General features: G+C 39.3%; 1 protein-coding gene across 2 annotated transcripts; it reads left to right on the plus strand.

Moving 5' to 3' along the window:
* The first annotated feature begins 5,462 nt into the window (after positions 1-5,462).
* On the plus strand, positions 5,463-18,002 carry RNF138 (ring finger protein 138). 2 transcript variants are annotated; one of them, XR_016280617.1, is made up of 9 exons: positions 5,463-5,634; positions 8,746-8,872; positions 10,018-10,183; positions 10,845-10,960; positions 13,018-13,089; positions 15,288-15,393; positions 16,240-16,347; positions 16,464-16,534; positions 16,705-18,002. XR_016280617.1 is itself a non-coding variant. In XM_089517237.1 (8 exons), the coding sequence occupies exons 1-8, from the start codon at positions 5,487-5,489 to the stop codon at positions 16,768-16,770; spliced, it is 909 nt and encodes a 302-aa protein (XP_089373363.1). In that variant the 5' UTR covers positions 5,467-5,486; the 3' UTR covers positions 16,771-18,002. The 2 variants fall into 2 exon arrangements, 1 of the variants encoding a protein (XP_089373363.1); XM_089517237.1 differs by lacking the exon at positions 16,464-16,534 and having other exon boundaries at positions 5,467-5,634.
* The last annotated feature ends 8,034 nt before the right edge of the window (positions 18,003-26,036 follow it).

A 26,036-nucleotide genomic window follows, 5' to 3' on the forward strand; every position in this document is an offset into this window, starting at 1 on the left:
ATAAAATTAGCTTCTATGAATTCTTAGTCTACCACCTAAAATCAATGTTTGATAACTCAGATTACAATGCATTTTTTGCTGCAATACACAGTTCTCTTTGGAGACAGGTTAATTTGGTTAATGTCTCCTGCATTTCCTATTAAAAGCAATGCTCCCATCCTTTGGAATGCCCTTCTAGGGCAGGCTAGGCTGGCCCCCTCCCTGCTTGCCTTTCCTCTGCAAGCTAAGACATTTTTTATTTAAGTTGACTTTTAATATATAATCATACCAGGGTGGTTTTTATGGAGTATATGTGTTTTAGCCATGTCTTTAAACTTTTGTTTATTTTTATGTGATTTTATACTGCTTGGAGATGATTTTAATTGTTTTAATTTTTATTGGCATGTTTTTTTAAAATGTTTTTATCCATGAGCCGGTTTGGGTCCCTTCTGGGAGAAAGGTGGCATACAAATGAAATAAATAAAGCAGCTGCCTGCTAAATAACTAAATAAATCTGTTGCCAACTTTTGTTGCATTATGTGCAAAACAAGTCAGGCTGTTAGAGACAATGGAGAGGACAAAGGAGTCCTGGAGGGAAGGCAGGCATGCCACTGATAATCCCTAAATGCTGTCTGCTCTGCCTGTCTTTCAAAAGTCCCAAGTAAATCATGAGATTTACAATTAAATTAAGTTTATCACCTCCCTTTGTACCTTCCTTTTGTTGTCTTGGGTGTGCCTTTGTTATCTGCCACCTGAGGCAATCTCCCAAGCTTTTCAGCTGACCTACTTTGATCACCAGGCTAGTCATTGTTTTCCATCACCAGATACTTATTCCAAACTGGTCGATGCTGTCTAGCAAGTTTACCATTTCTTTGCATTGTGTAAGCAGCCATTAGAGGTGCAGACATATTAAGGAAGCACCAGAGATGGAGTGGATGACCGATGTTGTTAGCAGTTGTCCCTTGCTTTTCAGAATGCCCGTCTCGACCTCTAGAAAACATATCCCTCTTAGTTGTAGAATCCAAAGATACAGCTGTGATAGTCTCTAGAAACAGTATGCAGAGAGATCTTGTAAGCACCTTTGAGACTAACTGAAAGAAATTGGCAGCATGAGCTTTTGTAACTTCAGTCTACTTCTTCAGTTGTGTTGGCCATATAGCAAAATAGAGTAACGTCAACAATCCACAAAACAGCAGTACCTTTACTGGGCTAAACAAAAATGCACAAAATACATCATGTAGGCCAGTGGAGCTTTGGAATCCTTTATGAAATATTTTGTGCATTTTTAGTTGTCCCAATAAAAGTATCACTGCTTTGTGGATTTTGGATGTCACTGTAGTCTGACCTCTGTTAAGCACAGGCCAACTTTTGACACTCATGTAGAGGCTGATCACCAGAGTACAAACCCATGAGAAAAGGATAGAAGGATAGAATTACATTTACAATGTAAATGGCTGGGCTGTTTAAGAAGCCATTTTGGAGAGGGGTAGGCCAAAAGCTAACCAGGGTCAGCCCTGGTTAGCACTTGGATAGGAAACTATCCATAAATACCATGTGCTGTAGGCTACATTTCAGTTGAAGACTGCAAAACCACCTGAGTATTTCTTGCTTTATTAAGTTGCCAGGCAATATGAAGGTATGTAAACACAAACAAACCTTAGCTGACATTTTCCAGTGCAATCCTATGCTTGCTTCCTCAGTAAGCAGTTTTGGTCTCCAGTAGAGTTTATTCCTAAACAGATGTGCATATGGTTTCAGACTTTTAGGATGTATGTAATCCAGAGTGGTGGTGTGGTTTGAGTGCTGGACTATGTAATTCGTAAATGGTAGTCATTTGAGGAGTAAAAGAGCCAGTGGTGTAGTGGCTTGCGTGTTGGACTAGGACTCTGGTAGAACAGGGTTTGAGTACCAGCTCAGCCATGTAAATTCACTGGGTGATTTTGGGCAAATCACACTCTCTCGGCCTCAGAGGATGGCAATGGCAAACTTCCTCTGAACAAATATTGCCAAGAAAACCCCATGACTTCCTTGGAAGTCTTGGCCATCTGTCAGGTATGCTTTGGTTGAGATTTCCTGCATGTCAGGGGGTTGGACTGGATGGCCCTTGTGGTCTCTTCCAACTCTGTGATTCTATGATTCTATACAGGTTCGCCTTAGGGTCGCCATAATTTGGAAATGACTTGAAGACACACAACAACAGTAATTTGTGAAAAGACAGCCCTCCCCTCAGGCTTATGATCCAGAAGCCAGGACACTTAATGAAAAAGGTGTAGTGTAGTGATTTGAATGTTGGTCTAGGACTCTGAAGATCAGGTTTTGAATCCCTGCTCGGCATTGGAAACCCACTGGGTGACCTTGTGCAAGTCACACTCTCTTAGGCTGACTATTTCCTTAAGATAAAAACGGGACAGGGTTACGTAATATTCCATATTCATGAAACAGTAAGACGATAACAGGTTTTATTACATGAATATTTTGAGCTAACAATTATTCTTCATAGGCAGAACTCATACAAAAATATAGGCAGACGTAGAGGGGAACTGTATTTCACCATGTTTGCTCCAGTGAAATAATCTTATGCAGCAAATTTCGATCTTTCAATGCCTTCTCATAAAACTTCTCACTTGACACAATTTTTTTTTTTACAACCACAATTCCAAACAGGGATTGTCAAAGCATTTCTGCAACGGAACATGGCGTTTTTCTTGAAAACAGAACAAAATTGTCCTTTATATTAAAACGACAGGCGGTCTGGAAATATGAAAAAAATGGTACAGTACTGTCCTGTTTAGAATGGTAAGTATGGCCAGCCTACACTCTCTCAACCTCTGAGGAAAGCAAAGGCATGGACAAGACCCCTCTGAACAAATTTTATTAAGAAAACACCGTTATAAGTTTGTCTTAGGGTTACCATATGTTAAGGAACTGAAAAAGGTCATCCCCTCCTATTAGAAAAATACACCCGAAAAAGCTTTCCTGTGGGTAATTTCTGAAAGCCCCATACCCTGCTAGTTCACCCCAAAAGTGAACTGTGGGTCAGTGCCTAACAAAGGGACCTGTAGCCTTACAAATGATGGAGACATACTGGATTGCAAAGGAAATATCTTTTTGTGTTGCAAATGCATGTTAAATTTCCTGGACTTCCCAGGAATATCCCAGTTGCCACATGGCCAGAAGGTGCCAGCCTGCAAGAAATACCCCACCACCATCACCATTTGAACTAAGAACAAAAACAGCAAAATACAGGTTTATTATTATTATTATTATTATTATTATTATTCTTTATTTATGAAGCGCTGTAGATTTACACAGCGCTGTACAAACAATCTTTTTAATTAGAGGGTTCCCTGCCCTCGGGCTTACAATCTAAAAAGACATGACACAAAAGGAGAAGGGAGTGGTGGAGGGAAAGGGGATGAGGTCCAACAGTTCCTCTCTACCTCCGAGGCCTGGACCAAGGCAGATGGACTTCCACTTTTTTGAATTAATTTGAGTGTTTGTAGCTTTTACTTGGCCATCTCCCCCATCTTTCGTTGAATTGCTTCCATTTTGAGCCTATGAAGCATGAATTTACATTTAGATGGATGTTTTTAGCTTTTATTTGGTAGATTGTAAGCCCGAGGGCAGGGAACCGTCTAACTAAAAAGATTGTACTGTATGTACAGCGCTGTGTAAATTTACAGCGCTTCATAAATAAAAGTTAATAATAATAATAACATAATTCCTTGACTGTTCTCCATTGTGAGCATGACTAGAAGCATTAATTTATTTGGCCATGCCCCTCATTTTTCCTTCAACGTTCTCCATTTTGGGCCTGACATAAGAAGCATGAATTTACATTTAGATGGATGTTTTTAGCTTTTATTTGGTAAGGGCCCATATCATTCCTTGACTGTTCTCCATTTTGAGCATGACTAGAAGCATGGATTTATTTGAGTGTTTTTTTATCTTTTATTTGGCTTTGTCCCCTATATTTCCTTGAATTTCCTTCATCTTGAGCCTGACTTAAGAAGCATGAATTTTCATTTGGATGGGTGTTTTTAGCTTTTTTAAAAAATGTGGTAAGTGACCACATGACTAGAAGCATGAATGGAAATAAATAAATATATAAATAAATAATCATCCTTTTATTTAGGCACGTCCTCCATTTTCCCTTTAATCTCCTCCATTTTGAGCCCAACTAAGAAGCATGAATATACATTTAGGTTTATCATGTATTTGGTAAGGGCCCACATTATCCAATGTTTTCCATTTTGAGCACTAGAAGGCTGAATGGAAATAAATAAATAAATAAGAAAGCAAGCTTTAATTTGGGTATGCCCCCCTTTTTTCCTTGAACCTCCTCCATTTTGAGCCTGACTTAAAAAGCACGGATTTACATTTAGATGGGTGTTTTTAGCTTTCATTTGGTAAGGGCCCACATTATTCCTTGATTGCATATGACTAAGATCATGATTTTTTTTTTTTTATACGAGAGGTTTTGGCTTTTATTTGGCCATGTCCCCCTTATTTCTTTGAACGTCCACGTCCTCTGTCTTGAGCCTGGCTTAAGAAGCACGAATTTACACTTAGATGACCGTTTTTAATGTTTTAAAAAAAACATTGGTAAGGGCCCACGCAGTTCCTCAAATGCATTCCGCTTTGAGCATGACTAGAAGCATGAATGGAAACATGAACATATCTTCATAGGAGTGTTTTTAGCTTTGGCCAGATCCATTTTTTGTTGAACGTCCTCCATTTTGAGCCTGACTAGGATGAATTTATTTTGAGCGTTTTTAGCTTTTATTTGTCCATATTCCCCCCCATTCCTTTGATTTCCCTCCATTCTGACCCTGCTTAAGAAGTGTGAACTTAAATTTAGATGGCTGTTTTTAGCTTTCACTTGGTAAAGTCCCACATTTTTCCCTTGAAGGTTCTCCATTTGGAGCACGAATGGAAACATGAATGTATCTTCATAGGAGTGGTTTTTTGTTAAGCTTTTATTTGGCCAGGTCCGGGTTTTTTGTGTGGAACGTCCTCCATTTTGAGCCTGACTAGGATGAATTTGAGTATGTTTAGCTTTTATTTGGACATGTCCTCCATTTTCTGTGAGCCTGACGTAAGAAGCATGAATTTACATTTAGATGGACTTTTTTTTGTGTTTTGCTTTTAGCTTGTATATGGCAAGGGCCTATATACTCCTCATGGGCTGCATCCACACTGGAGCAATGAGCCGTTTTGGCTGAAGGCTATGGAATTCTGGGAGTTGGAGTTTGTTGTGGCTCCCAGAATTCCATAGCCTTCAGCCAAAACGGTGCCAAAACGGCTTATTCCTCCAATGTGGATGCAGCCCATGAGGGAGACACACACAAAGGCGGCGTTATAAACTCGCCCCCTAGCGGCCTGAGGGGAAGAACCGCGGCCTACTACTACTACTACCACCACCACCATTACTCCTATTAAGTGTTGTTCAATAACAATTCTGACACAGGGAGGGAGGAGGGAGGGAGGGAGGGAGCGCCGTCTCCATGGCAACGGAGGCCTTGTTGGGAAGAGGCCGCCGCGGCGGCGGCCCAAGAGCAATGGAGATCGGCGGTGGTTTGAGCGGCTTGGCTCCCGGGAGCCCCGAAGATCCCGGCCCCGTCCCGACTAGGCCTCCTGCGACCGACCCGACAGGTAGCCTCGCCGCTGGGCTTCGGGGCAGGGCGAGGAGGCCGAGAAGGGAGGAGGGCCTAGTAGTTTCGGGGCGGGAGGCGTCGGGCCCAGAGCCCCGCCGCCGACGCCTTCCTCGCCTCCCTCTTTCCCCGACACACGTCCCTTCCTCCTCCTCCGCCTCGGTCTCTCATGAGGAGGTTTAAGGGGTGTTTCTTGACTTGGAAGCAGGGCGGACAGGTGTCCTTCCCAAAATGGAGGGCGTTCTGGGGGGAATGGAGGGGAAATGGGGGACACATAAAAGCTGAAACACACTCCTGTAAAGATAAACTCATGCCTCTTAGTCGGACTCAAAATGGAGGACGTTCAAGGAAGAATGGGGACCTTGCCAAATGAAAGCTAAAAACATTCATCTAAATGTAGATTCATGCTTCATAGGCTCAAAATGGAGGAAATTCAAAGAAAAATGGAGGACACGTCCAAATAAAAGCTAAAAATACTCAAATAAATTCATCCTAGTCAGGCTCAAAATGGAGGACGTTGAATGAAAAATGGACCTGGCCAAATAAAAGCTAAAGCCACTCCTATGAAGATACGTTCATGTTTCCATTCATGCTCCAAATGGAGAACCTTCAAGGGAAAAATGAGGGACTTCACCAAGTGAAAGCTAAAAACACCCATCTAAATTTAAGTTCACGCTTCTTAGACAGGCTCAAAATGGAGGAAATTCAAAGAAATAGGGGGGATATGGACAAACAAAAGCTAAAAATGCTCAAATAAATTCATACTTCTAGTCAGGCTCAAAATGGAGGCCGTTCAAGGAAAAGAGGGGGGACATGGCCAAATAAAAGCTAAAATGCACTCCTATGAAGATAAATTCATGTTTCTATGTTTCTAGTCATACTCAAACTGGAGAACATTAAAAAAAAAATGGGGACCTTACCAAATAAAAGCTAAAAACACCCATCTAAATGTAAATTGTCCTTAGGCTCGATATGGAGGACGTTCAAAGAAAGATGGGCGACATGGCCAAAATAAAACTTAAACACACTCCTACAAAGATAAATTCATGTTTCTAGTCATATTCAAATTGGAGAACATTCAAGGAAAAGTATGGGACCTTGCCAAATAAAGGCTAAAAACACCCATCTAAATGTAAACTCATGCTTCTTAGTCAGACTCAAAATGGAGGACGTTGAAAGAAAGATGGAGGGCATGGCCAAATAAAAGCTAAACCACTTTCTGTGTATTCCTCAAGTGACAGTCAAGGCAAAACAAACCTTGGTGTGTACTTTCAAGTTATTTCCGACTTAAGGCAACCCTACCGCAGGGTTTTCCTAGCAAGATTTGTTCAGAGGTTTGCCATTGTCTTGCCTTGAGGCTGAGAGAGTGTGACTCACCCAAGGTCACCCAGTGGGTTTCATAGTCAAGCAGGGAATTGAACCCTGGTCTCCAAAGTTGTAGTCTTAACACTCAAACCATTACGCCACACTGGCTCTCTCAAAACAACCCTGTTCCCATTATTTAGTGTAACAACTAAATTTACCATAGCTATCATAAAAATGTATTCAGATAATCACTTGGCTCATCATGCTTGGTACTGGAAGACGAACCCTGAGAAACATAGTGAATCCCAGCTGAGGTGTGTGTTTCCATCCATCCTTTTGTGACTCTAGGGGTATTCATATGTTAGTATTCATATGTTACTCTCAGCACAAGTACAATATAGTCTGTGTGGAAAGCCAGCACAGCACAGTTGTTTGAGTGTTGGACTGTCAACTCCAAAGATCAAGGTTCGCTTCCTAGCTCAGCCATGAAACCCACTTGCCAAGAAAACCCATGATAGTGTCTCCATAAGTCAGAAATGACTTGAAGGCACTCAACAACAGGAGTCTGTAGATGTGTACAGAGATTGTTGATCAGTACACAGGCAGAGGTTTTCACACATAGTATTTCACACAAAAGTCAAAACTGTACCCAAAACGCTGATTTATTTCTGGGTTCACTTATTCATATTTAATGTAGTGTGCCTGTGTTCATACAGAGGTTTCACACGGCATTTCCAATATTCTTGCTTCTTATTTTAAAGCAGGTGCTTTCTCAGTAGAGCTAAAGAATGTTGTGGGCTTCCTGTAAATTAACTTAAAAAATAAATAAATGTAAGCATTCATAAAAGTAATGCAGCACCCCAACACAGATACAAGTCTTACCATGTTTAGTGGAACTTGCATAGGATCGCATTCTGGGAAAGTTACTAGTTGTGCCTAAAGAATTATAAATATTGCTAGTTCAGTTCTGTAGAGTGTTTAATTTTTTTACTCTACCCACTAAAACACATGTTATGATATGTTAATAATGAATAAAACATAATGTATTAATTCAGAAGGGTGAAAATGGAAAAGAAAGAATTGGAAACAATTCAGATTAGTGTACAATTTAAGTTTGAAAACAGAGCAAAGTAGGACAGCGTGGTGCATTTCACGATTCAGTCCTGTTTTCTACTACAATGATGTGGGTTGAAGTGCAACACTAGGCCTCATTCTGCTGCTCTCTGGTCTCAAAGCTGCTGCAGTTCTGCCCTTCACTGTCTTCTTCTCATGGTGCTTTTCATTCACATGCTGTCCTTCATGCTGTTTCCTCTGCCGTTTTCCTCACTACCTCAGAATTTCTTCACACAAAATATTCTAAAATTTCCCATGACACCTGCTTAGGGTCAAAAGAGGTTGTGCTCCAGGTAAGTGGCTATATTTACATTTTTTAAAAAAAAGTAAACTTACGTTTCTTTATTTATATAAACATTCATTGTTCATTTTACCCAGGTAACTCTGTATTTTATGTATTTAAGAAGATTCTTGCGCCTGAGAACAAATCAGGATTGAATGCAGTTGCAGATATATTCAAACGCTTGTATGTATTTACAGGAAGTGTGAAACGTGTACAGTATAATGTGTAAATACTCCCAGTCGACTGAATTGTAGTCATGCTTGTACTGTATTATCTGAAAGGGAGATACTCTATCTCTTTTAGATGGCAAGGTTTCATACTGTGCCCCAAAACGTCAAGTTAAGAGAAATAGAAAAATAAGCACAAAGCGGTGCTCATATCCAGACCAATATATTCCCTTTACTCTTTTAGAAATACCACAGTTTGCTACCTTGAATGAGGAACCTGCCACAGTTTGTTTCAATGAGGATGATTATTACTGTCCTGTATGTCAAGATGTGTTCAAAACTCCTGTGCGGATTTCCATTTGTCAGCATGTGTAAGTATCTATAGCCCACTTCTCAGGGTTTTCTTCTTCTTTCCACACTCATTTTCTTGTCCACTGTTAAATATTCTTCAGCATGGATTTGCACTTTTTATCTTTTGGGAGCCTCTTTTTGTTTTAACTCCTCTTTTGCTAAGAATGAAAATGATTTTTTATATACAAATGGACATTCATATAATCTAGTAAGAGCATGTTTTTTATATATAGTACGTACAGTATATATGAATAATACAGGAATTGTAACATTATTGTATTTGTGCTTATGAAAATGCATATTGCTTCTTAAAATGTATCTACTTAATTCTTTTGAGACCTCCTTGTTGCCACACAACAAATACTTAAACATTTAAGATGAAGTAAGTATCTTCTGTGACATTGAATGCTTTAGCATTATTATAATTGGGGTGGGAGAGGGCAAGTGGAAGGACAGAAACATTGAAGAAGGAAAACATAAAAAAATGTATCACTAATGCATGCATCTCAGGAAGTAGACTGAAGTCTACAAAAGCTCATGCTGCCAATTTCTTTCTTTCAATTAGTCTCAAAGGTGCTACAAGATTTCTTTACATACACATTTGAGTATATTGTCTCCTTCCTTCATTTGGTGTGCTCTGTCCTGCAAATCATGTGTTGATCTTTTCTATTCCTTTTCCAGCTTTTCAATATACTTTTTTCAGATGGGCTAACGATAAGTGTGCATAGTATTTCAAATTTGGCTAGATTTATATAAATTTCTATGAAAGCTGTTTTATTTTGAAGCTCTTTTCTAATTATTGCTATTGCCCAACTTGCCCTCCTCATAACTGGTATTTGCTGGATTGTTATTTCCTATTGCTTTAGACCGCCAACATTTATTTCTTGGTTAGTTGCATCCTCCATCAGTAGATATGTGAAATTTTGCAAGGGGGGGGGAATGTCAAAGCATATCACTTTGTTTGAGCCTCATTTGCCATTTTTCACCATTTCTCACAATGTTGAGGTATCCTTTTGAAATCTGTTTACCATCCTAAAATAATATGGTGTCACCTGAAAATGTAATCTCTACTAAGTGAGGAGTATAGGATTACCTGTTACTAAAGCAGAATAATTGTTGATAAAGTGAACACTATTTTTGTATGCCAATTTATATTTGTGCCCAGATTTTGCAGGAAATGTTTCCTGATGGCTATGAAAGAAGGTGGAACGCATTGCCCGTTGTGCAGAGGCATTGTAACCAGAAAAGAAAAGGCACGACCCAGTAGAGCCTTAGATATTGAAAACAGCATGAAGAAGTTGGTGGGAAGCTGTAGATGCTGTGACAAACAGGTATAATAAATTTTAAATACCAGTAGTTTATAAAAATACAGAAAAACTACCCATTTAGGGCTTCATCATATGTCATACGACATAGAATTGCACTGAAAATTCATTGTTCTTGCTGTTTGGTGGGTGATAGTATGTCACTGTTTGCTGTCAGAGTTTTGCATTAAGAAGACTCAGGGAAGCCATATGCTGACTTCTGTGTAGGAAACAAATTAGATAATAGAGAATGAGATATCCTCATGCAAACTCTTTATTTTATTTTATTTTATTTATATCCCACCTTTCTCCTGGAATGGGACATTTTCTTTTGTCGTTGTATATCAAAGCACTCTCATAGAATCAATAGAAATATCATGATAGAAAGGTTTTTCCAATATACATTAGAATTTTTTCACGGAAGCTAACATGACAAAAATGTTTAGATATAGGTTTTGTCATGATTAGAGTATACTGGCTCTCAGTTAAACAAAAACATTAGGAAAAATCAGCAAAAACATATAAAAGTAGTTAATGTCCTACTGCTTGTTTGTGATGTTATTTCATAGTGGAATCAAGGAGACTTTGTAGAATTTTTCATAAATGAATTATAATTAATGTTCATAAAATATTTTTCAGGTATAGTGTTGCTTTTAAAGGTCTAAAAAAGATATATCGTCCTTTTCAGATTAGATTATTTCGTATGAGACAGCATTATAAATCGTGTAAGAAGTATCAGGATGAATATGGTGTTCCTTCTGTCATTCCAAACCTAGAAATATCTCAGGACTCAACAGGAAACAGGTAATTCATATTTATAACTAGTTTTATAAATTTTAATATATATTTAAACTCTGTCTCAAGCTAATGTATACTGCCTTCATTAGATTTGCTATGGGATAAAGTGCTATGGTGAAGTGTTGATTAAGGTGTACAGTCAGCCCTCCACATTCACAGAGGTTAGGGGCACAGAACCCCCACGAATGTAGAAAACTGTGAATAAGCCCATCCTCCCCCCAACATGGAATTAAAGGGGTGGGTGGGCAGTCCCTCCAGTCCTTTTAACTGGCTTCACACCCTTCTCCCGGACAGATGGGTGCTTACCTTCTCCAGACACTGATCCACCCAGGAAAGGAGAGGGGGTGGATCCATCCCTCCAAGCCTCTTTCCCAGGCAGATAGGTGCCTGTCTTCTCCAGACACCGATCCAACCTGGAAAGGGGAGGGGTTGGTGCACGCATGCTTCCAGGCTTCTTTCTGGGCTTTCCCCCGAGATGAAAACCCAGGAGGGAGGAGGAGGAGTGTGCACGCACACATATCATAGAATCATAGAATCGTAGAGTTGGAAAAGACCACTAGGGCCATCCAGTCCAACCCCCCTGCCATGCAGGAAATCCAAATCAAAGCATCCCTGACAGATGGCCATCCAGCCTCTGTTTAAAGACCTCCAAGGAAGGAGACTCTATCACCTTCCGAGGAAGTGCATTCCACTGTCGAACAGCCCTTACTGTCAGGAAGTTCCTCCTAATGTTCAGGTGGAATCTCTTTTCCTGTAGCTTGCATCCATTGTTCCGGGTCCTGTTCTCTGGAGCAGCAGAAAACAAGCTTGCTCCCTCCTCAATATGACATCCTTTCAAATATTTAAACAGGGCTATCATATCACCTCTTAACCTTCTTTTCTCCAGGCTTTGCATTGTCCTTGTGAATAACAAAACCACAAGTGTCAAAGCTGCTAATGTGGAGGGCTGATTGTACTTCATACTGGTGTCTCCAAATGAGATAGTTCTTGAATTGTATTATAAATTCGCAACCTGTTCTTTAAGTTTTGGAACTTGGGTTATGGACTTGGATTATGAAAATGTTATTCATGTTTGTTGTTATTCTCGGTATTTATTTATTTGTTTGACCTACATATTTCCTTGTTGTTATTTGTAGTCAAGGCAGGTTCGAGTTAGCATGACCCTGTAAATTTGATTTCCAAGAGCCACAATCATCAACAACCTGCTCAGGTCTTGCAGTAGTCATGGCTTCCTTTGTTGAAGCAATCCATCTGTAAAGTGGCCTTCCTCTTTCACTTGTGGTTTACATAATAACAAAAAAATTAAATTAGAGGGAATCATGTGTTTGTAGTTACAATGATTCCTACAAAAATATAGGAAAGTGTTAACATTGTTTTTTAATTTGTTAGCCACCCCGAGTAGTAATAATAATAATAATAATAATAATAATTGTTGCAGAAATTGTTGTCTGTTGAAGCTGCCAGCCTTCTATTCCTCCACACAGTTAGCTGAAGATTGGGTGGAAGTAACTGCATGGACTGATCAGATCTGAGCCAAGAAGCAATTTTATCCAGACCTTTGATTCAGTATTTCTAAAATAATCTTTGGCGGGGTACAGACCGCCAGAAAGAGGTGGCCGGTGACGCCTCTTTTCCACATAACTGCGCCGCAGCAACCAAATTGCACAGTGCAGCTACGTGGAAACAAGGACCGCTAAAAAGTGGCTCCTTTTAGCGCCGCCGCAAACTGAGGATATCGCTGCCGCACACGCCCATCTGTAAGGCGTGCGACAATGATGTCACAGCTGTGTGCGCCGTGTATACGGCACCGCACAGCTGTGACGTCCTGGTGGTGTCCTAGGGTTGTGGGGTGTCTGGAAACGGTGCCCCGAGGCAACCCTAGCACATCACCAGGATGTGCTAAAGGGCCTGTGTGTACAGGGCCTTTGTTTATCTAATTTAGATAAGTGCTGTATCTCAATTTAAAACATATTTATTGGAAAGTAAGTCCTACTAATATTGGTGCTTAGGGCTACAGCCTTTCTGTATTTAACATAAAATAAATGCTCACCTTCTTTATGAAGTTTTAGGAGTGATTCTTCTACTTCAGAAATTGGGGAAAATTCTAATCTGCATGTTCTTGAAGAAGCTGCAAGGTAAGACTCATATTTCAAATCAAATATCTATTTGAGTTCAGAGATTGGTTCTATGATTAGGGCAAGGAGTAACAGTTACTTTCCTCAAGTATGCACTCAGACAATATGGAATTAAAACACTTTTATATTTGTGAAGTTTGTTCATTGTTTTGGATTTTGGGAAAATTCTTATAGTTGATCTGAAGTACTAAACAAATTGTGGCTGCAATCCTATATTGCTCAGAGTAGTCTAGTAGTTCTGCATGCAGACCTACATTAGGCTGAACCAAATACTACCTCTAGACTTGCCCTACAGCTTCTGAGTCTCCCTGCGCCACTATTCCATGCTTGATGGGGAGCAGACAGCATTTGTAGCCATGATTACATCACAGCTAAGGTTTACTGGAGTCTCCTGGAGGTCTCAGTGCTGCTGTAATTATTTTGTGTCTTGACTACAGGTACATAGCCAGCCATTTTGCTGATCCTGTCTGCTTCCCACATGACCAAGTGGAGGTAGGGGTGGGAGCTTCAGAGACGATATAGTATGTCTAGATGCTGCAGAGAGATCAAGGGAATGCCAGCCTCCAGAGTGCCCAGAAAAGGACATAACATAAATTGGCAATGTGGCAGTATATATTGTTGAGTATAGGACACACTATACTCTGCCATTTACCAGAGAAACAAGAAACACTGGGTAGTTGCACTTTTTTTCATCTCGGAAGAACACCACAGAGAGAAAGACCATTTTGGGTTCAGTCACTGGTCAAGCAAAAGAAAAGGTTCAGGGAGCCTTCCCTGCCAAAAAAGATTTTATCCTAAAGTGCCAATTGCCCCATGACTACAGAATTAAGAAGTATATTCTATCTTCTGCCATCAGTCGGATGAACAAAGGCGATGTGTGTGGTTTGGAGGAGGGAAGGTTATTGGGGTTATCAGATCCCACACACCTCCCTTTAGCATCATTAGGAGATTACTGGTAGTTGGCTGAAAGGTAGAGTGTGAATCTTTTTAAAATAAATATTAATTATATCCTACAATATATTAGGACAGAGAGATGAGAAACATGGAATTTGGTTAGTTTCTTTGAATATAAAACTTCAAAGCAGAGATAACATTTTATATTTGAAATAGTGCAACAAAAGGTGTGCTAATTTCACAGGATTCTACTTTCAGTACAAAAGTTGCTGGTGATAGGAAAAAAGCTTCTTCTGAACCTTCCTGTACCAAATTATGCTGTGCTTTTCAAGTTGAAAATTAGTCAGTGTGGTGTCTCCTTCTTTCTTAGCAAGCACTTTGCTGGGAATTGAGATTTTTAGGCCACATCTCCAGGCACATTTACTCTGAAATAAATTTTGGTAAAATTTATGGAGTTTTTCCCCAAATAGACATAGGATGAACTGCATTATTTTCTGATGTGATAAAAAGCTGATGAAATGAATTTGGAGGAGCTGACCCAAGTGTGTCCTCTATCCCTAATGCATAAAACACCTGGAGAAAGCTCATTTTAAAGGTAATGTCACAATTGGCTCATTCCAAATTCTTCAAAAGACTCTGAAGAGAGAGGGTGGAAACTATGGTCCAAAACACACTGCAGAAATAATCCAGTTTGAGGCCGGCTTAATTGCCCTGCCTCAGTGCTAGGGAATCTTGGGGAGTGTAGTTCATTGTTCCACCAGAGCTCTCTGATAGGGAAGGGCTCAATGTCTCACAAAACTACAGTTCCCAGAATTCCCTAGCATTGAGCCAGAATAGTTAAAGTAGTCTCAAACTGGATTATTTCTACAGTGTGGTTTAGACCTATGTGGCCCTAATGACGTTGGACTGCAATTCCCAGCATTCCTTATCATTGCTGTGCTGGATATGACCACTGGGAATAGTATAGTTTAGCAACATCTGGAGGCCATAGAATTCCCACATCTACTCTAAATATGGGGCCCAGATCTTATTAAGTAACACAGAGTTCTGTCTACTAAAATATCATTGGGGTGCAGTGGATAATCAAAAATCAGCTATGCAAGGAAAAATGCTGCCCATAAGTATTCACTGAGATACAAAAATGCTAGTTCTTCTCTTGATAGTTAAATCTGACTGCCACCCAAACATCCTCTTTGGATAAAATGTTGGTAAATTATAGTGGGAGAGAAACTTCTTGTACCTTCTGCATACTGTACCACAGTTCGACATCCATGATGCCTATCTAATATTGGTCTGTTTTTCAGTGGACGGCCTACATTCAAATGCCCTCTATGTCAAGAAGATAACTTCACAAGGCAGAACTTATTGGATCACTGTAATGACAGGCATCTTTATCAGATAGATCCAGTAGTGAGTATATGTGACTAGAATTTTCATGTTTATAACAGGAACTTGTTTTTTAAAAATTGTGTTAATTCTAAAACAACAGTATTATGCTGGGAGAGAACAAAATGCCCCTTTCTCTTTGCAGTGATGTTCCAGATGGAACAGCTCCAATTCTCTCCAGCATGTTCTTACCTAATGGCAGTTATCTTTTTGGCATTTCTTACCTCCCCCTAACCCTTGAGATAGAGATGCCTTTTATGATTTACTAAACAAACTATCATCTTCTAGGGCTGCTCTTAATATATTATTTTCATTGTATTTTTCTTCACGTGGTGGCACAAATCATCCCTAGTTATACGCATTTGAATCTTGTTGAGTTGAATGAAAAATAAAATTTACCTCTGTAAATTTTATTTTTTTATTCACGTTTGCAACGCTGTTGTTCTTTTGTTATAAGAATAAATTTCATTTGAAAGTATTTAGCATGATTTTAAGATAAATAATATTGGCCTGTTACAGACAGGCCAAAATAAAGCTGCTTCGAGTCACTTTGGAGGTATGGTATTTCAATGATGCATGCATCCTAAGAGTCCAAATGCCACACCAAAGCCACGCTCTGGTCCTAAGGACTGGAGTGCAGCTTTGGTGTGGCTTTTGGACTCTTAGGACTCATACATCATTGAAATACCATACCTCCAAAGTGACTCGAAGCAGCTTTATTTTGGCCTGTCTGTAACAGGCCATTGGCAGTGCAATTATGTAATTCATGTGAGAAATCTCTATTTTGTCTTAATCATGAATCAAATTAGGATTTTATGTAGCCAGTACCTATTGCTTCTTATATGTACACTCTGTCTTTCTTTTTAAAAGATCTGTCCTATTTGTGCATCTCTTCCATGGGGAGACCCTACCCAGGTTACTAGAGATTTTGTTGGCCATTTAAATCAAAGACATCAGCTTGACTATGTAGATGTTATGGTAAGAACTATGCATTTAATTTAAAATGTTAATGCTTTTCTGCTCTGGAAGATGGACTTATATTTCCATTCATCTCTGAATAACTGTGATAAAGAAAGCTCCACTTTTCTTACCAGGTTTAAGTTGCCTAGAAGTTCTACAATTTCCTTGGCAAGTTGAAGACTGTCTTTGCTAGTTAGCCTTTGAGGCAAGTCTAAAAAAATTGAAATACGTCTTTTTAACAAAAGCCACATTTGTAGGGGAGTTTCCCCATTCAATTCTTGTTGTAGTTATTAATGTAGAACATAGATTAAAGTCAGATGGAACAGAGTAGTTTAAGTTTTGTTTCTAATTCAATGTTGCTTTGTTTGTGTTTAGAACCTTCAGCTGGATGAGGAAACTCTGTTTCAAAATGCAGTTGAATCTTGTCAAGTGAACCTTTGAAACCTCTAATTTGCTGACATCACTGCTATCTGCAAGGGGGAAGCTGTATTTGTGGTTCCAATGTTAATAAAAGGGAACTCTGCGTCCATTTGAATAGCAATTGTTTGTTGTTTCCCCTAGATGAAGTTCATTTTAATTTTTTTCTTTAAACCAATGAAAAAGCATGGCATATTACTACATTTCATTGTGAAATTTTTTTTTTCCTTCAAGTGATAGTAGAAGTTTTTCAGATAATGGGGGAAATATTACTGTATGTGAGAGAAAGCTATTCACGGTTATTCTGTTTCATTGCTTTGTTGGGTGTGTGTTTAAACCTTGTTTTTGTTGCACTAGAACAAGAGGTGAAAGATTATACTGGAATGCAGATGATGATGCCAAGTGTCTTTGAATAGTTTTTCTCCTTTGCATATTGAATGTATTTTCTATTTTCTAGTGTATGTTGAACACTAAATCGTTTTATTCTAGACCATTGTTTAATACCAGTTATTGTCAGTGTATAAAATATGCAGACATTTGCTTAATTGCTGTCAATAATTAACAAAGCCCTGTATTTACTTAGCAATATGACAGAATTGCCTCATTCCAGAGGGTTGCCAGCTCTGGCATAATGTGGTTTGCTCAGCCAATTTCTTTTTAGTGATACAGTGGCTTCTGCCACTGTGCAGTCATTCAACCAGTTACTTCTGTTTTGTTACAAAACATTTCTGTACATTGTTTTGATTAATTCAAATTAGTCTATTTGAGACCTGTTACTTGTATGTTTTAGGGTCACATTATAATTCATCTGATAAGATTTATGCAAACTTTTCCCAGTTCTTTAACAAAACCTGGGATAGAAATGTCACGTGGGGGTTGCTGATAATTTGTATAGTATCATCCTTTTTCAGAATGTTCTTAAAGTAACAAATAAGAGGGGATTTATTAAGAGTTCTGTTTTGGGTTAATAAATGTTTTAGGTGAATACCAAGTTGTTCTGATTTTATATATAAGACTGATTGTACATATAGAACATAACATGAAACCAAGTGAATGTCACCTGTTTAGAAGACTTGCTCTTGAGATGAGATTCACTCAAGTATTATAGTGATAGTTATTATTAGGGATGCTGGGATTTCTCCAGTATCACCTCACTGTTCTGTGATTCAGTTATGATTTAGGTTTTGCTGTGAGTGTTTTAAGTTGAGTCCACACCTTTCACAAATAACACGTTTTTTAAACATTTGTTAAAGACATGTGTTTCGTTGTTTTCTGTTACTCATACTGCCAGCGATTTACACCTGCTCTTTAGGCAGTGGGGTATCATTGCATTAAATGATATTATTTAGGCAATGTAATATGGAATCTTATGGAACTGTATACCTAACAGCAGAACTGTATACATAACAGTGTCAAAGTGGTTGATCTAAGTCCCAATTATGTTTATAACTGAAATATGCACATGGACTCTATAAAACTGATGCTGTTGTTCAACATTACATCTACTCAATTGCCAGCCAGTATCATCTGCACAAGATTTTTAAAGTGCAATTTCCTGGCAGATGTAAAATATTTAAAAAGATCTTTCACTTTAGCCAGTGAAATGAGAGATTGTACCAGATGGAGACTTAGTACTATGCTAATGCCAGCACAACATTATGCATGAAAGAACTTAGATTTAACACTCTGCTGTTGACAACCATCAACTCCAAAGATAGTAGTGTACAACTAAAACATGGGGGTGAAACAAACAGGCCAAATAAAGCGGGTTCAAAGCTTACTTCAAGTGGAATTAAAAGAAAGTTCCTAACACAGCAAACCTACACTACATCACATTAGAAATTCAGTAAGGATGTGCCGTGGTGAAACCCACTGGTGCTTTTCACTGTTGAAAATCTCTACCTGACCTAATATAGGCAGCCTGAACTGGGTAGAAGACTGGAAGATGGCATTCTCAGTTTCAAACTGGTAGCCTCCCAACAGTTTCGCTGGCATCGCCTACAGCTTCTCTCTGCCCCAGAGAACCAGTTGGAAAACTGGTGATGTGATAAAACATCAGTAATGCCTTTGTGCAGACAAGGACTATGACATGTTGGTATTGGAGATTGGAGCATAACTCTCATAATTGACTTTCAATGACCCTGGGTTTTGTTTTTTTTTTTGAAGCCAAGGAATTGATAACTTCAACAGTGGGCTTCATTGTCATATAGAAGCTGGTTGACAGAACTAGCAACATAGCTAAACAACAGATGGATTGCCACCATATTGGGGAAAACTTGAGAGGGTAGATCATGAATTATTCCCAAACTCAATAAAGCCTAAGACCACTGCTCAGTGCCCTACACGTCCCGAAATATCAGCCCCAAACCCAGAAGGCTGAAAGTATCTGAACAAACCTGTAACTATGCTTTTAAGTAAATTACCCTTTCTCTAAAAGGAAACCCCATCAAAATTACTCAAAAATTAATCCCAAATAAGTTCTTACCCTTATCTGTATTTCTTATCTCATATGTACAGCCCATTCTAAAGCTTACCTCCTATGCTGATGTTTTCCAGAAATATTTAAGCCATTTTCTGAATGTGTTCTGTAGAAACTCCTCTCTTCATCTCTTTTTTTGGTTATGAGGACAGTATGAGTCATCTGTCTCACTATTATGACCTGCACATACATGCTCTATTTTGCTGCTTCCTCTTCTGTGATACTACCTGTTCTATTTTAATGCTATTTCTTTGTAGTATTGCTTCTTGTAGCATTACTACCTATATTTCTTTCTTTATGAACACATCAAAAGTAAATCACATGCTTTTTAAAAAAGTTATTTAAATTAATTGTTCTTATTTTGGATGAAAGAGAAGAAAACTCCAGCTAAACTGGTGTTAGGTATGTGTACATTTTAAACATCACATAACACCAGTCTTGCAAGAACTGCTCTGGCTTCCAGTTTGCTTCTGAGCTCAATTGAAGATGCTGGTGTTGACCTACAGAGCCATAAAAGACTTGGGACCAGGATATCTGAAAAACTATGTCCTCCCATATGAGCCTGCCAGAAACTTGAAATTTTCACAGAAGGCCCTGTTGTGTGCCCCAACGCCTTGTGCGTTTGATGGGTACGTGTAGAAGGGCTTTCTCTGTAGCAGCACCTGAACTTTAACCTCCCTACCCAAGGAAGTTAGGTTGTTCACATCTTTTTTAAGCTTTCAATGGGCAGCCAAAATTGCTGTTCCATGTGGCTTTCAGGGTTTGAAATTTCTGCTTTAACTGTTTCAAAGCTGGGTTCTAGGATTGTTTTTAGACAGCTTTTATGAGTTTTTAAAACACATTTTAATGCGTTTTTAAAATGTTTTTATCGTATCGTTTTAATTGGTTTTTATTTGTTCATTGCCTGGGGGCGGCCCTTGTGAGTTGGGAGGCAATACAGAAATACTGTCAATAAAACAAATAATCTAGTTGTGCAGCTTCACTTATCTGTATTAGTATCAAACATCTACCAAGAATATTCTTTTTCTGGAACCCACACTCAATCTAGTTCTGCCTCGATCCCAAAAAACAGAGATGGCAGGAGAACGGGAAACAAAACAAAACAAAAAAGTTATTATGGAAACTAATCCCCCCCACCCCAGTCTAGAAAGTGAACATGTTGATCCAGAGAGAAGTAAGATGAAGTGTGGGAGGGGAACCATATTGGCGTTCCAGCGTGGCAGAACTTTACACAGTATTTTGTGGTGCAGAATTTTGGATATTGATTTTGAACAGGGAAACCAAGGCATATGTTGCTTATGCCCGCCTGCCTCTGTCACCAAGGGCAGGTATCAGATCTGGCTTTTCTGTCCCAGTCAGGTCATATGGATGTAAGAAGAGCTGGATCTGCTGAAAATCAATCTAGTCTTCTATACACACACTCCAGCCAGATACCTATGAGAAAGTGTCCAGTAGGACCTGAATGCAACTGCATCTTCCACCTTATGTGTCCCAGCAACTAGTGTACAGAAGCATATTACCTGTGATGCTTAAAGTAATATAGTCTAATTATTCTTGAGAATTCTGTTCATGTCTAAGGAATGTGAATGGAATATAGCAACAACCATAGCAGCAATGCTCTAGTGTGCTGAAGGAAACTCATCTCTACTGAAAATACAGGGTTTCATCTGAGTCGGGTTTTTTTACAATTTTATGGACTAGAAGGTGGTGTGAAGGTGAGTAAAGGATACAGGGAGAGGTTCTGGTTGTCCCTGAGACTGGGCAGAGAACAGTCTTGCAGACTAGTAAAATCTAATCAGACACAGGAGTTAGTCCCTGTCTCCATCTCAAGCTGCTTTCTTCCTTTGACCCCACTGTAATAAATCTTATCATCAGGATGTAGTGATGCAATTAGGGAGTTCAATAATAAAATGTTCCAGAGAAAATTCAAACTATAATGGTGTCATTTCAAAGGGCAACTGTACCCAGATTTCTTTGTTGCACAGAAAATGAAGGCCTGTGTTTATTTGACGTTTTAATCTAGTTGTTCTAAGATGCAGGCAATAAAGAACACCAAGTTGGTATTCTTATCTGATAGAGAAAAATGCCAGAGCAAGAGGCTGTAAATCCAAACAACCTTAAATGCTTTCCAAACAGAAGAATCATAAATCTAAGGGATGTGATTTGAAAGTCCCCACATGATGAACAAAGGGGGGGGGGGGGGAATTACCTTAAGGTATGATGTTTGCATGTTTGCATGTTCTCAAATTTGTTTTAAAATAAATAGTTCTTAATTTACAGTTATAACTGTAATACATCTTGAGAATCAGAAATCATATTATAACCATGTTTTGGTGTTTTATTTTCTAGTCTGATTTGAATGCCAAAAGCAGTCGGGTAGGATAATGGCACCAGACAGACATTTAGTGGGAAAGAAATAGGTAATTTTTTAGACTATTCAAATTTTAGGATGCATGGTGGGAAAACTGCCTAATTGAAAGTAACAAGACTATCTTTATTGCCTTATTTCTATTAAGCATTGCTAGTGACTATACTAGAAATTTTTATCTATACTTATTTTTTTTAAATGAGATACTCATCTTTGTAATCGTGTAATATTTTTACAGCAAAGTAAGCATGGTCCCAGTGTGGTTCTTAAATTAATACATCTGTTTGCATGCTCAGATCAGATTATGGAAAAATTATCTTCCTTTGTAAAATTGAATTTCGACCAGAGAAGATCTGCAGAGGGAGAAGTTAAATTCATCCCTTAGGCCCATTACAAACGGGCCTTTGCGGCGCCCCCTAGCATCCATACCGGCCTCACCCCTAGCACGTGATGGGGGCGTAATAATGACGGCGCCCTATACACACAGGCACCGCCATTTTGACGTATAGGATGCATAGCGTCCGCACGTCACGCCCCAGATGTGACTGCGCGAGTAGCACCTTGCAGCGTCCCATTTTGGCGCTTCTTCACTGCGTCCGGGAACTGCGGTTTGGCTGCTGCAATTCCCGGACGCAGCAACTGGCGGCGGCAGTAGAGCACCACTTTTTGGCGATCTGTAACCCATCTTAGTTTCTGAATCTCCAGAAAGGTCTTAACATTTTTTCCCATTTCTTCTTGATTACATAATCTATTGTGGAGATGCTCCACTTTTTAGTCATATTTTATAAAGGTGCCACTGTTTTCTTCTGATATGCCAAATATCACATATAAAGATATAAAAGTTTCTTCCAAACATTTTTGTGCCTGTTGTATATGTGCCTTTAAGTCATCTGTCAATTTATGATGACTCATGAATTTCATAGGGTTTATTTAGGCAAAGAATATTTAAAGGTGGTTTTGCCAGTTACTTCCTCTGAAATATAGCATATAGCATTCACCGGTGGTCTCTCATTCAGTTACTAACCAGGGCTGACCCTGTTTAGCTTCTAAGATTAGACAGGATCTGGTGCCTTTACATTTGTAAAAACAATCTTATGGCTATAATATCATTCTACCACTAGAGAGCACCAGTTTCTTTTAAAGATGTGCTGTAAAATATATTTAAAAATCATTGAAAAGTTTTATCTGCTGTTTCTGTTGCACAAGGGTGCCTTTATCAAGTGTCTGTTTTCTGCTCATTAAAAAAAAAACTGGCCATATTTAGTGATTAATGCTTGGCATTTTCAGGTGTGCCTGGCTAAGTATATGATCAATGCTGCAAGGGAATGCAACATATTTCCCCTCCACACATGCCTATGCAGAGCAAATACATCTTAAGGCATGTTTTAAACTTTTTAACACATTCTTAATTCATCACCTTTCCTTTTCTTCTTTCACAAGACGTTTTGGATCTTCTTAATCACCTTTGGTATGAGGCCAGGTGTTGTAGGAATATATTGGGAGCAGAAACAACTTAACATTATTGAAGAAAGTCATTTTATGGGCCAGAACTAGGAAGATAGAATCATAGAATCATAGAGTTGGAAGAGACCGCACGGGCCATCCAGTCCAAGCCCCTGCCATGCAGGAAATCCAAATCAAAGCATCCCCAGCAGATGGCAATCCAGCCTCTGCTTAAGGGAGTGTGTTCCACTGTCAAACAGCCCTTACTGTCAGGAAGTTCTTCCTAATGTTGAGGTGGAATCTCTTTTCCTGTAGCTTGCATCCATTGTTCCGGGTCCTGTTCTCTGGAGCAGCAGAAAACAAGCTTGCTCCCTCAATATGACATCCTTTCAAATATTTAAACAGTGCTATCATATCACCTCTTAACCTTCTCTTCTCCAGGCTAACCATCCCCAGCTTCCTGAGTCGTTCCTCAGAGGGCAAGGTTTCCAGACCTTTCACCATTTTAGTCGCCCTCCTCTGGACACGCTCCAGTTTCTCAATGTCCTTTTTGAATTGTGGTGCCCAGAACTGGACACAATATTCCAGGTGGGGCTTGACCAGAGCAGAATACAGTGGCACTATTACTTCTCTTGATCTAGACACTATACTTTTATTGATGCAGCCTAAAATTGCATTGGCCTTTTTAGCTGCCGCAGCACACTGTTCACTCATGTTCAACTTGTGGTCTACTTGGACTCCCAGATCCCTTTCACATGTAGTTTCATTCAGCAAGGTGTCCCCCATCCTATATCTGTGCATTTCATTTTTCTGCCCTAAGTGCAGTACCTTACATTTCTCTGTGTTGAATTTCATTTTGTTAGCTTTGTCCCAGCTTTCTAGTCTATTCAGATCATTTTGAATGTTGATCCTGTCCTCTGGAGTATTAGCTATTCCTCCTAATTTGGTGTCATCTGCAAATTTGATAAGTATGCTCCCAATTCTGTCATCCAGGTCATTGATAAAGATGTTGAATAACACTGGGCCCAGGACAGAGCCCTGTGGGACTCCACTGGTCACTTCCCTCCAGGATGAAAAGGAGCCATTGTTGAGCACCCTTTGGGTTCGGCCGGTCAACCAATTACAGATCCATTTAACAGTTATTTTCTCTAGCCCACATTTAATGCTCTTCTAATATGGAGAGGTCTCCAACCCAATGTTCTATAAGCATTACAAATACCACAGGGCCTCTTGTGTTGACAGATTGTTATGCCTCTGTTACTTGAAACTGCAGCAAGAGCAAATTAGAAAGGTTCAAGACTTGCCCATATTGTCAGGTATATTCCTGTATTTACACCTGACACACCAGTATCTGTATGACTGTAGTGTAAAACTGTGCTTACACTTGTACAGCAGCAAGGACATAAGAGAAGAATTCACACCTGTTTTGAAGGAGAGGAAGTGAATTGCCAAAACTTCACTTTCAGCTTAGGTTACGTTTTCCAAAGTGTCTTGTGTATGCCTTCAAGTCGCTTGTCAACATATGGCAACCCACTGAATTTCATAGGGCGTTCTTGGGCAATGATTACTCAGAGGTGGTTTTGCCAGTTCCTTCCTCTGAAATATACCCTAGAGCACCTGGTATTCATCAGTTGTCTGCTATCCAAGTACTAACCAGGGCTGACCCTGCTTAGATTCCACCATGAGAGAGGATGTTGTGCCTTTAAGGTATTTAGGCCCTTGTTACATGTCAGTAGCTAATGCTAAAAATGCACTTATACAGTTTTTATATTTAATTCCATGTCATTTTACTGGTGTTAGACCAGCACTTCTCAGGCTTTCCTATGTGAAGGGACAGCAAAAGTTTGATGTGAATCAGTCTCATACTGAGAAGATGGATATTCAACAGAGCAGTTATTTGGCTATAATGACAAATGCATAGCTTTCCTATCTGTGAATTCAGGGGAATTTTAGTATTCAAGCTAATTTAACTCATAGTTTAGTGGTGGGCTAAAATGCCTATTGTTTAATTTATTCTTCTGCTTACATGGCCAATATATTCTGCCTGGTGCTGGAGGTGCCATTTTTGGTACAGTAAGAGGAAAGCAATGGCAAACTGCCTTTGAAGAAACCTTGCCAACCCATCTCCCCCAAACCCACACACTTCATGATAGGTTCATATTAGGGTCACCATAAGTCAGACATTACCTGAAGGTACACAACAATAACAAAAAATACAAATTCTACCATCATAGGCTTCATTTACACTGCTGGATTTTAATGCAGTTGGACACCACTTTAGCTGTCATGGTTCAGTGCTATGGAATTCTGGGAGTTGCAGTTTTGTGTGGTATTTAGCGTTCTCTCTCTGATAGCAATGACAAATCCCAGCAAATGACAAATTCCAGTATTCCATAGTTAAAGAGGTGTGTAACTCCAATGTGACAGTAGCCTTGTAGTGGCCTTGGGTTTTCTCAAATAGTTTCTGGTATAACTGGGGAAATGCTGTCCCTACCAGTGTTTTGGATTTCCAGAAGCCCCAACCTCCATGGAATTGAGGAAATTGTTTAACAAAACATCTTGGCATTCTAAGGTTCCCCCACGCCTACCACATAGGATTACTCATGTACTAGACCAGCATGAAGCTCAAAGTCTCTGAACTTTTAGAAAAAGCCTCCTCCCATGAACACTTTCCTGCTTGTTTTTTTTAAACACAAGGGCCAAAGTTCTTATTTATGATAGCATTTGTGATATAAAATGCACAGAACATCAAAGTTCACGGCTGTTACAGAAAGGATACATCATGCATTTGTGGCTAGTTTCTGTGCTTCTGAGTGGCATTCTAAAGATTGCCTGTTCTCTGGTAAGGCAACAAAGGAGGTATTTTCATATTTAAGCATTAGGACAAAATAAAAGTAACCTAACAACTCCAGGGGCGAAGCTAAACATGATGCTAAATGTAGATTTGCATTTAATGTGTATGGGTGGTGTGTATATAACTGTACTATGGGAAATTTTATA

Source organism: Sceloporus occidentalis, unplaced genomic scaffold, assembly GCF_023333645.1.
Source record: "Sceloporus occidentalis isolate IW3139 unplaced genomic scaffold, rSceOcc1.0.p SCAF_3, whole genome shotgun sequence".
Classification (NCBI taxonomy): Eukaryota; Metazoa; Chordata; class Lepidosauria; order Squamata; family Phrynosomatidae; genus Sceloporus; species Sceloporus occidentalis.